We start from the raw sequence: 12250 nt of genomic DNA on the forward strand, positions 1-12250 counted from the left end.
TATGCTAGGAAAAAAAAAAGCAGCAAAAACAAGCAGACAAAAAAAAAATGGAATCATATTAAAGAGAGAGTGAGAAAGAGAGAGGACGTTGATTCATATTGGACTCTTCCTTTGTCTGCAGTCATGCACTGGGATTTACAGTGATTAGAAGTCAGGCACCACCCTTCATTGACCAGGAGCTCTGGGCCTGGTGCTCAATACTCTTTGTCTGGCCACGGAGGCCATGAGTTAATGTGCTGAACACGAGAACAGGATGGTGATGTGGGGAGGGAGAGAAGCAGCCTGCACCAGATTGATCTGCTGCATCTCAGCGGACTGCAGGAAGCAAGCGAGCAAACTCACGACTGTGCTGTAAATTACACTATTTTGCACCAGGTGCACACACTCACTCATGCACACTCACACACACACACACACAGAATAAAGACAGACTCTGGATTCATTATCACTAGAGCTAGTTTATTATCACTGTTATTGTTTTTTTTTCTCCTATCAGTGTTGCACAATGAACCCTAAAACAATACAAACCACTAAAAATGGTCTATTTTTCCTTTAAAGCATATACATACACACATACAGTATATACACTATATGTGGATATGTATGCAGATTACAATTTATAGTTGCACCAACATGGTCTCTAGAGAGAGCATAGAAACAAAACCTTTTTATACAGCAGTGATCCATGACAGCTCTCTGAGAACACTTTTAAAACTATCTAGTGTTGACCTGAAGTAAACTGTGGGAGAGAAGCAGATATCAGCAGTGACCTCAGCAGACAGACGGACAGACAGACATGATTATGCATGATCATGAGCTAAATGTAAAATATTGTGCTCCTTTATTCCTTTGCAACTTTTTTTTTCTTTAACAAAATCTGAGTAACACAGGCTACACCATATAGTTGCTCTTTTTAAACTTCTGGCACCTCATTTGAACCCTGCTGGGAATAAATGGTTATAGAATAGAACAGAAATTTTGCACATTTTAATACAGCATGTAGAAACAAATCTACAGGGCAGATTTTTCCTACGGTGCCCTTTATCGTAGTTCAGACTTGGACCATAAAGACACTGCTTTTAGAACCAACATTAAAATATAATAAGACATTTATATAATGATGCATTTCTTAAAAGATGTTGATTTAAAAAAAGCATCATGAGCCAAATGTGCTTAAAAGTAATGCCTCCTCTGATTAGAGATTACAGTGAGCCCCAAGTCAATGTTTGACGCAATATATTGACAATATATCAGCATGTAAAAGAAGATGCATTTTTACCAGACAGCAAATTGAATGTTTTTGGATGAAGCAGATTAAAACTGAATAATCAGGGAGGTTTCTTTTCTGAACTGTTTGCTTCTTATTTATTCGTGAATATTTAATGTACTACGGAAATGTGTTTCGTGGGCTTTAAACCCAGTAATTAAACTTCACCGATGGAGCAGTCTCGAGCTCTGCAATCACTTCTCAGCTCTGGAGGTGGTGACAAGGTGTGGGAGGTTTAAATCCTTGGCGTGGAAACATAGTTCATTTAAGAGGTTTAATGATTAAAAATAATCCCATCAGCATTTTTTTCTACTTTTATACAAAATTCTTGGTGAAACCAGAAACTCTGGGTAAGAACAGGTCACACATTCATACGCCTACATGGTTTAGTATGTCAACATCATATTGACATAACTTTCTAAATTTTGTTTTGCCTGCAGTGCTGCAAGTTGAAGTTGCTGTGCATGTGGAAATTTAGCAATGCATCTCTCGTACGAAGCTGTTGCTCACTACAGTGCTTGGCACTGGGGTTTACACCTGCAGTGTAGATCCTACTCAGGAGCTCTTTTTTCCATTTAAGCAGCTGATTAAATGATGACTGAGCGGCTTTAGCTCATGCTGACAACATCAATATAAAACACACATTGTCCTCAACCGCAGATGCTTTGTGAAGGAAAACAAAGACACCTTTTTCACTTTAACTGTGACAGCACTGGCAGGACCTCAGCCTGAGTCACTCATGTGAGGATGACTGGTGGGAACAGGATGAGAATGAGGTGATCATCAGGCATCAGCGAGGACAAGAGAGACTTAGATTTGTCAACAGAAAAAAAGGTCACTCAGCCTATTTCATCAATATACACCAGCAAAACAGACTGACAATCAATAGTACCATATTGAGAATACAAGATTTTTTTTTGTATTTTTTTTGTCATGATTTGGCTAAATATCACAGTGTTGCCAATAAGGATTAACTAAAACTTTTCAATTAGGGCTAAAAAAACACATCAGCTTTTTGTTTCTCATGCAGACTCACTGTAGGGTTTTTTTCTGCCTTCTACTTTTAAACATACTGAATTTAATCTGCTTTCTCAACAGGAGCGTGTAAAATATAATACTGATATCAAACATTAAAGTACAGTTACAATAAACCACCATTTGACAACAGTATAAATCACTCAGAAAATCCTGAAACTCAGCATTATTTGACACATACAGTCATCAGTGTATCAGAGCAAAACACCATAGAGATAAATGTACTGGAAATGTAATCAATTTACAGTCAGCTCAGATAGTCATTTGGTGCCACAACAATCAGTACCACATAATGTAAAGGACTTTTAAAAAAGGGCAAAGTTTAATTAGAAAAAGAAAAAAGTTAATATTTCGGGTGTGCTAAACGTCTTTGTCACTGAGATCAACCACAGAGTCACTAACACTCATAACAGACATCATAGAACAATACAGTGCCAATCTAGCCAGACTAAGCCTATCTTACCCCCCTGACTTGATCTGGTTACCTGTGTTTAGTCAATGTATTATAAGAGCATGAAGAGTTGGAGTCATATTGGCACCATATGTGAAAGAAACCCTGCACATTCCCAGTCCAGGATGTTTTATTTTTAAGAACCTGAGGGTATAAGTATGAAGAAATGACAGGTTTTTTTTGTTCTAAACACTTTCTTAGTCAATTTGATCAAATATTTGGTCCATCTAAATTTAAGATAATGGTGCTTTTACTAATTTTTCTAAAGCTCAGTTAACTTATTTAAAATGTTTTTTGTATTTTTGTTTTTTCTTGCCTGACCCAGAGTCGAACCCCCAAATTAATCCATTTAATATACAAAGTAAAGAAAAGCAGCATATTCTTATAAAAATCTAGATTGTCCTTGTGAATGTTACTGTTGTCACATGATTTCTTCTGCCGAAATTGTAACATGATGCTAATGTGCCTCCCTGTTTTCATCACCCCTCAGTACGCTTAAGAGGCGGATGAACTGTTTTATGACAAATGTTCCCTTTCCTATCAGAGGAGCCAAACAAAGGCAAAATGACAGTTAAATAACCATTATCCTGCCAACACCTGTGGACCTATTATGCTCATTTATAATTGAATATGTTTGATGAGGATAGCTTTGTACGATTCACAGTTCAGAGTAAACCTTACCTATCTTATGCTGGGCTTTGATGAAGCTCTTAGTTTTATCTTGTCTGAAACAAGTAGTACAAACTTCAATTACCAACTTTCTTCTGATTGGCTGCCCTTTGCAAACACGACGTTTAAACATAGCCGGAGAGACCTGGTATGGTACCTGAAGTGACCATACCAGGTATATCCCTCTTTTTTTCCTCTTCTTTTTAGAGTAGAACGATCTGTCTGAAATTGAGAAATTAGAGCAGAGCCTGAGATTTTGGGCTTACTTGCAGATATTTTGAAACCACTGTTTGAATCTTTGGTCATGACCATTGCGACAGCCATTCATATCACAGAAAGCAGTAAAAGCATAACAATTCCAGTTTTAATGACAGACAACGATGGCATTCCTTGCAGCAAATCTGTCTGAACTGGGCACAAAGCAGAAATTGAGGAAATTCAAGTTCAGTAGGCCAACTGTATGGCCGGCTGAGATGCATATAACACAGGATCAGAGAGTCCCTGAGCACACGCCCTCCCTGACCAAAGGTCAGGATTCTTGAACAAGGAACAAAGGAGGCTGTCTCATTGACAAGAGCAGCGTTTAGTGATGAAACACTTCTCAAAACTGCAGAATATGTAAGACAAAGGCCTCAGTTTGACTAACCATATCAGCAAAGAAATCATCTGCTCCCCACAGCTGATGGATTACAGCACCAGTCAGTCAGTGAGTACAGCTTTAAGCACCCCAATAAATCACACAGGTTCTAATATTATACAGCTATATGACAACCTGACCTATCAAAGTCTAATCAAGTAAACATGATGATCACCGCACCGCATCCACGGTGAATCAGGTTAAACGTCCGTATGACACTAACGCCTGTCAAATCCACAGTGGTGTACAATTTCCTGCAAGAGGACATTAACCTTAAATGACACCAAGGGACTGAGGAACAAAGTAAGGAGGAAAAAAATACCCATTGTGTCCTTTGTGAAAGTTCTCTCCACAGAGGTGAAAACACTGATTAAAGCTGCAGGAGCCCCGGAGAGAAACTAATCTGCAGTTAGTGAATATACACAGAGGAGACATTTAGGTCAAGCATTTGTTCTACTGTTTTGACAGTTGCCATTTCTTTTTTCCCCCAGCGCTGGTAATGATATCAACAACATAGTGTACAATTAAATGCAGGAAATAGATACCAGAGAAATGCAAAGAAATACGCATATGCAAACAAATTAAAAAGGCATAAAACATAGTACCTAGGATGATCACTAAAGTGAGATTGACTCTAATGCTGGTTTGCATAACACAATAAAATGACAGGTGAGTTACTGTTTTTGTGGGGACACGTACAGCTCTCAGTTTGGATGTGGTGGAGGACCAGACGGTGCATGCTTTTCAAAAGTACTCCTACACTGTATGTATGATGCATAAGTAGAACACAGGTCATTTTGCATTAGTTGGCTCCACTGGACTCAAAAATGCTGTGACCTTTAAACCATTGCATGCCCTGCCACCTGTCAGAAATGAAGCTGTTAATATGCTTCTTACTATTAAGGCTGATGAATGGATAACACAAAGCTGCCTGAGGAGTAGCACCAGGAAGCATTTTGCATTCAACACCATGGATTCAATCAAAGGTGTTTGCTGATATTAAATGCACTCATCTTACACTAATGTTAGTTACTTAGGGCAGCAGAGACATGACAAGCTCATTTTCATAAAAAAAGTGCTAGTGTCAGCATTTTACTGTTTACAGTATCCCATACCTGGATGCACCAAAGAGGTCTGAAAGTGTTTTTTTTTGTGTGTACATGATGTCGAGTTGTACGTGCCACCCACTTTTGATTCAGTTAAACTTATTTATGTCTAGAGAAGACATAAAGTAAATCACTACCGAAAAAAATTGATGTGCTAGTAATAAAAGTAACAATCACTACAAATTAAGCATGAACTTGAACTGCTTAAATAATTAGTGCTCAACATAAAGGTCCTAAAATGTTCCCCCTCCTATTGTGTCTGTTTCTATTGACTCTGTCTGTCCAGCATATTTTGCCAATTGCAATTTTTTATGTATTTATATTATACAGTCGTGTGAATTTATTGATCTTTTGACATATTGGGGGAAACATTTGGTCCCTTAGGAAACAATGCCTGTAGATAAAGGTGATATCTATAAGGGGGGCGTACCAGTTGAAAAATCCACCTGGGAATTCAACTAAGACGCACCACAAGTAGCCACAGACACACAGCTCACAAGCCGCAATACAAAAAGGCTCTCTGGCACTAGAGCGCTCCTCTCTCTGGCTTTAAGCACCCGCCACAGAAATAGCTGCACAAAGATTTGTTACTCCAGGCTGGAGAATGAGCCAGATACATCCTCTGGAGCAAAATCACAGCAGGCCCTGCTAGGGTGCCGATAACAGGCAGCTTTTCAGGTGAAGAGCCTCGTTAAAACTGAGCAGGTGGCTTACATGATGTAATTACTGCTATATTGGGCAACACTAGCTTCTGATGTATTTGATTTTAAGCTTAACTTCTTTTGCTATTTTTGTTCAGCAAAAGGTTGAGCGATTATCTTCAGGCATTATTTCAAAGATGACCTGGTTTTTGCTTGCTCCAGTATGTAATAAAAGCTAGCAATTTCCATGAGATATACTTACTGTGTCACACGACTGTAGATATATATATACATTAAGTTCATTGTTTATACTCTGTACGTGTCCTTCATTAAGACCTGAGAGAAAGGCCAACAACAAGATTGAGGTAGGTAACCATAATGCATCAAATCAGTACTTGTGCAGCAAGTGACAACACTGAGCAGAGAGCCGGCGAGAGAAAAGCCCTGTAATTGTTTAGCTACCCAACAACCGTCCATCTCCCTCAGCCAGCTCTCTGTCTGTGCTCGTCAGCATTCAAAGATATTATAAGCACCTGAAGCACATAGTCAGCATTGACAGGAGGGAGAAGGCCGAGCAGCAAGTATAGTTTTGAGAAGAGTAACAGTAAACGAGCTTAACCGGCAACTGTTACGTCTACTGGGCACCAGAAGAGAAATAAAAGGCTACTGCTGCGTTCGTGAAGGAGGCTGGAAATGTGATGTGAAAACAAAATAAGAAAGTGATGCTGACACAAATATTCAGAAAAAGTTTAGAGATACACTGCTGTCAAAAAAAAAAATTTGAGCTTTTTTTGCTTTCTTTCCAGAGGTCAAATACCGCTCTCATATCTCTGTTGTCAAAACTACAGTTAAATATTAGATAACAGGACAAAATAAAAGCAATAGCACATACGTGCATTTAATACATAAATCTCTTCCAAATAGTTGTTTTTAAGCTTTGGCTTTTTTACATATTAAAAAAAGATATATTTAATAGCATGTGTTAGAGAATTTAGATTTTTAATAGCTCATCTAAGCGTCTAAGAGACCGGGGATGGTTAACAACAATTTTGGAATTAGGGCTAGGCTACTTGCCAAACAGCTATGACCTTAAAACTGAGAAAGATCAAATGAGAGCGGTTTCATCTGCCAACAAGAAAGCCAATAAGCAGATTTTCCAGAAATATGATCCAAACTATTCGCAGACACGGGCCATTTTCTGTTAACATTTGTGCTCAATTTAGCTTTATCTTTTTAAAAACACATGACATCTCATCTCATGCACAGTTAGTCTTTAAGATGTCATTGACAATGCAGTGTATCTCTAACAGCCTTGTCATTCAACTGAAGCAACTACGGTGGAAAAAAGAAATTACAATCTTTAAAATAAAGTCAAATCTATCAAAAGGCTTACAATAGATTAGCATAATTCATACATATTTCCAACACACCGTAACCGTACAACATGTTATCAGTCTGTCAGCTTGCATGAGGTACTGATGCTGTATCTACAAACACCATATTCACCAACAGAGGGAAGCCAGGACTTCACAAAGGGCCAAAAGAGGGTTTTTCATTATGCAATAAACAGACAAACAACAACAACAGCGACAACATTAACATTGTTATCTTGAGGTAGAACATTAATTTCAGCATTTGGAAGTGCTTTATGTTGGATACTTTTTTTTTGTTTTCTTTATTTTTCTGTTTTACTTCGACAAGCAGGAGAAGAGAGATGATTCTTGACATCTGAGGTAGAGCGGCACCTGATTTTGTCACTTCCAAACCAATTCCTCTGCATGTAAAGTAACTGTGAGCTCAGGGGAAGGTAAAGTCCCTAAAAGCTTCCCACTACACATTCATTCCGGCTGAGGTAGGTTTCTTTCTTTTCTTTCTATCGCAAGGTTCACGCAGCCAAGTCTAACGCCTGCATGAAGGCCGAAAACTCATAAAAAAAAAAAATTCGAAATCACTGAAACAAAGTCCTGAGGCAGAATATATCGAATCCCTGGAAGAAGGCTGAGATCTTCTGTGAACAAGAAGGTGGAATCATTGGTAGGTGAGAGTAGGCAGCAGGAGTCTTTGACATCCACAGAAAAGTAGAGATAAGACCAATAACTTATAACTGCTTTGACATATAAGTGATAAAGATATAGTGTATATATTTATATATATACATATATTTATAAACTTAAAAATAAAACCATTGTATAACAAGGACATTCTGGGGCCTCTGTCTTAGGTGCTGCCCAACACCAGCAAATTAACCAAAGACCAAAACAAAAACTAAAAATTCATCGGGCTTCAGATATACAGTCCTAGATCCTCCAGAACTCCTTTATAAAAGAAAAAAGTCTTTGCACAAAAGGAATGACGACTTTGAAAAAACAACAACAATCTGTCAACCTGAGTGAGAGAAAAGTCTGCGTGGACACTGGACAGTGTCGTGTGAATTGGCCTTCATACATTATTAGCCTTGGTCCTGCTGAGCTGCTCCTGCTACAGGAGTCTCTCGGAATTGGGTTTCCCTCTCCACGGCAAACTCATCCAGCGGTATCGTAGACAGCTGGGTGTTATTCAGCATGTAGGAATCAGACTGAAAACACGTGCAAACAATCAGACTGAGTATATTTCATTTAGTTTCAGCTTAGATAGAATATACTTTTTTTCCTTTAATTAACATAGCTTTCCTCACTCTTTTCACTCTGAGGACCTACCATGCACATTTCTCTTGTGTTCGGCTGCATGAAAAGGCTCTCGAGCTCATTGCTGTCAACCGCTTTCTTCCTCGCCGCGCTGCCATTGACCTCCATCTCTCTTCTGGCAGCCCCGTTAAGCCCAGAGGCTCCCTGGGAAGACGAAGAAGAGTCCACAGCAGCGCCGTTCCCTGCCTGGGGGGTGGCCTGAACTGTCTTACACATCATTAATCTGGGGATTACACGAACATGCACACATTAAACGTTTGCCTGATTCTATACACACGATAGAAATAGACCCTTTAACAGCAACTATTGGCAAGTTATTTCACTGGCACCATTAACTGCCGCATGAATGTGCACGTCGTGCTAGTTCTGACCTGCCACGGTAGCTGAAGACGAGGAAAAGCACGCAGAAGATGATGCAGGTAATGCCGATGTGAATGCCGATTATGATGCCCGTGGTGGATGTTTTGACCTGCTCATCTTTCACACAGTCGCACGGGCCGTCCAACACTGAGGAGATATTGCACACAACACGGTCACATCACAGCTGGGTGAGCTTGGACTGTTTATGTGGCATGAAGGTCAACTTGACTGATACAAAAGATGCTATGTGAGACTAATCTACTTTCATGCTCCGTATTGATGTGGGCAGTGTGTAGCGGTGTGAAAATATTTCCATATTTGGTGGGTCACTGCAGCGGTATAAGGGGTAGTGGCAACAAGTAAAGACATCTCTTCTGTGAGATCGATATACGGTCATATTTAGCTCAAATCCACACTGTACTCCAACCACGTTTAGCCCTTATTTTGAGTGATGATTCTTGTGATTTATTGGGTTTTTCGAGCTGTCATCTCAGCTAAACCATGCCTCAAGTCCTGGACCAGTCTGATAAAGATTAAACTTGGAATCCAAGTAACAGAGAAACAACTTTGTGGAGGATGGCTTTGGTGATGTACACCCACAGCATGCTAGATGATGCAAGATTTGCTTGGCCTTCACTACACTTCCCCAGACTGCTCGTAGAATCTTGCAGCCCACACTGGGCAGACCTTTTGTGTTAAAGGTCCACTTCTTCCAAGATAAAGTGGAACGATAGAAATGCAGCAGCAATACTTGAAAAAAAAAAACCCAGCGAATCATTTTTAGTGAGGATGAAGTGAGTCAGGTATGTCAGCTCATATGCGCCATACTGAGGATCAGAGGGCAGAAATCATTTGATGAGCCTGTGTAGGCCAAAGTCTACACTTTCAGACAGATACGAGATTGGGAGAAAGAGAAAGAGGCGAGAGCCCCAGTAAAGATACTCTTTTTATAGCAAGATCAAAGGAAGGCGTGATATAACTGTATTTCTCTTTATCTTTGTAGTACATTAGTCTCTTGTATTCAAAAAGCACACCTCGAGAGATCCAAATTGCAGGATTGGCCAGGACTTTTCAATTTTCTACATTAATATTGGGCAAACACTTTTTCTAAATAAATATACTAGACAAACAGACCCTCTGTGATCTAGTTTTTCTCGCTGGCATCACTGAAAGATTAAATCCTGTAGTTCAAAATGCATTAACTCAAAATGCAGATCCAATAAAGAAAACATTTAAGTTTTTCAGAGACACTTCGCTTCTCTCAAATGACCTTTAACCATTTATTTCCACTCCGACAGTTCATTCTGGGATTCAGATCATGAGTCCTGGTTTTGGATTTGTCTTATTTGCTGACCCATCTTGGAATGACACGCCATTCATTACTTTTTTCTTACATTTCCAGGCAAACATTTATTTTTCTTGAAATATTTTTCATCCTACCTAAATACCGTCAGAAAGACTTATCACATCAGGCTCACAAAATCAATCAATATAAAAAGGATTAAACCCGTGGACACGTAGTCTATGATATATAGAGATGATGCATATGGGAAGCCTCTCCACCTCTGGAAATAGACATTGGTGAGATAATCAGATGACCTGTGGGACAGCGCCATCTCACTAATCCATACATCATCATGTGCATGATGATAATATTTGATTTATTTTTTAATTCACATCATAGTATTTGATTCAAACTTCAGTTTTGTTTTTCCAATGAAACAATAAATGCATTTCTATTATTCTCAGTTTATTATTTTCCTTTTTGTTAGGTGTATTGTTATAATCTTTTTTCTCCACTGTCTGTCTTCCTGAGATTTTTTTGTCCTTGGATAACGTGATATGGAAATGTGGGCAGACTGTACATTTCCATATATCCACATTTCAAGATGACTGTATTTTAAATGATGGAAAAATGATAAAGAAAAATTCACCTGATTTGGCCACTGCCTCCCGAAGTGAAGCAAATCGTATGGTGGCATTCCCGTCTCCATGCTGGTTGTGAGCAATCAACTTTATCTCATAGACCAGTGAGGAGTCTGAACAAAAGGAAACAAAGAAAGCAATCAAAACTAAGCACCACGAGCTGTTAGTGACACATATTTTTAGCTCTTGGCAAAAACAACTATGTAAACCCACTAAAGTGCATTAACAAACCATTCTGCATCACAGGCCCGCTCATCAGCGCTTACGACGCGTGACGCTAATTACCAATAAAAGCAATGATACAGTCAGCTGTCATGTCTCACCCAGATGAGTGATGTTGTACTGGGTGACGTTGCGAGGGAAGGCGATGGGCCCAGTGAACAGTGGTGTGTGCGCTCTCCTGTAATACAGTCTGAAGCCCTGAGGCTGGCCCATCTTGGAGGAAGACTCCCATGTTGCTTGTACAACACTACCGTTCACCACCTTTGTGTAGAGGGAAGGAGGAGCTGGCACTGCAACACAAAACAAAATGTAAGCCAAAGTAGTTAAACAACTATCAGAAATTTGATCAGGTGTGGGAAAAATAAAATGTGAGCAATAATATTTTTACTTTTTTCCTCAGGATGAACAAGCTCTAAAATATAAAGCAATGAGAGCAGCCCAATTTGTCTTATGTTTTATGGATGTTCTGCAATAATTAAGGTGAAATCGTGTGTTTTACCTGTGCTACAAATTTTGTGGGAGTCTTGATATTTCTAATTTTTTTTTTTTCCGCCAACTCACCCTCTCCGTGAGTGCTCTCTGTGACACTGTCTGAAGGTTTGCTGGCCCCATGGGATGTGTAGGCCTTCACATAGAAGGTATAATTGGTGGAGGGCTCCAGGTCCCGGATGATCTGCTGCAGCGTGACCTTACTGACAGCCTCCTCGTATTCCATCTCCGCCGGGTCTGAAGGAAGAAGGGTGGAGGGAGAAGAGGGGGAATAAAAGAAAGGAGGAGCCAAATTTTGAAACGATTTGTAAGAAAAATAGGAAAGACATAATTGGGAAAAGGAAGAAAAATGGAAAATAATATGTTTCTATTAGCACTTGTGCTTACTGCCCACTTCAGTGGGTTTTATCAAAGCATTTACAGTATTTAATAGCTAATTTAGTATCGCTCTGGGCCTCAAGGTGAATTGCAGGGGCGGCATAAGAAGATGGAGGGAGGAATCGGGAGAGTTGTTCAGGATGGGTTAAAGCATTTTATTGCTTTTAATTCAGCAATTCATCCAACCATAACCACTATCTACATCTAGCCCTCAATCCATTGGGCCACGCCACGCTGGAGAGGAAATTACAGGAAATACTATTAGTCGTCTCCCAGGTCCCTTAATGATCAGTTAATAGATCAACTGAGGGGAACATCAGCAGGTGCTACAATGGTCTCCCCATAAAAACAAGTAAAAACATACATAGTTAATTGTACCATACCC

General features: G+C 39.5%; 1 protein-coding gene across 1 annotated transcript in view; it reads right to left on the bottom strand.

The window, feature by feature from the left end:
• Positions 1-438: 438 nt before the first annotated feature.
• Positions 439-12250, bottom strand: part of igdcc3 (immunoglobulin superfamily, DCC subclass, member 3) — a 68670-nt gene continuing 56858 nt past the window's right edge. Inside the window, exons 9-14 of the mRNA XM_085455307.1 lie at positions 11560-11724; positions 11100-11288; positions 10785-10889; positions 8862-8997; positions 8503-8713; positions 439-8381 (exon numbers count right to left, since the gene is read on the bottom strand). Of these exons, the coding sequence (XP_085311433.1) occupies positions 8256-8381; positions 8503-8713; positions 8862-8997; positions 10785-10889; positions 11100-11288; positions 11560-11724 (932 nt within the window). The 3' untranslated portion in view covers positions 439-8255. The remainder of the gene's footprint in view (positions 8382-8502; positions 8714-8861; positions 8998-10784; positions 10890-11099; positions 11289-11559; positions 11725-12250) is intronic.

This window comes from Copadichromis virginalis, linkage group LG1 (assembly GCF_057382275.1).
Source record: "Copadichromis virginalis isolate Kocher_CV1m ecotype Utaka linkage group LG1, C_Virginalis_male_GT1.1, whole genome shotgun sequence".
NCBI lineage: Eukaryota > Metazoa > Chordata > Actinopteri > Cichliformes > Cichlidae > Copadichromis > Copadichromis virginalis.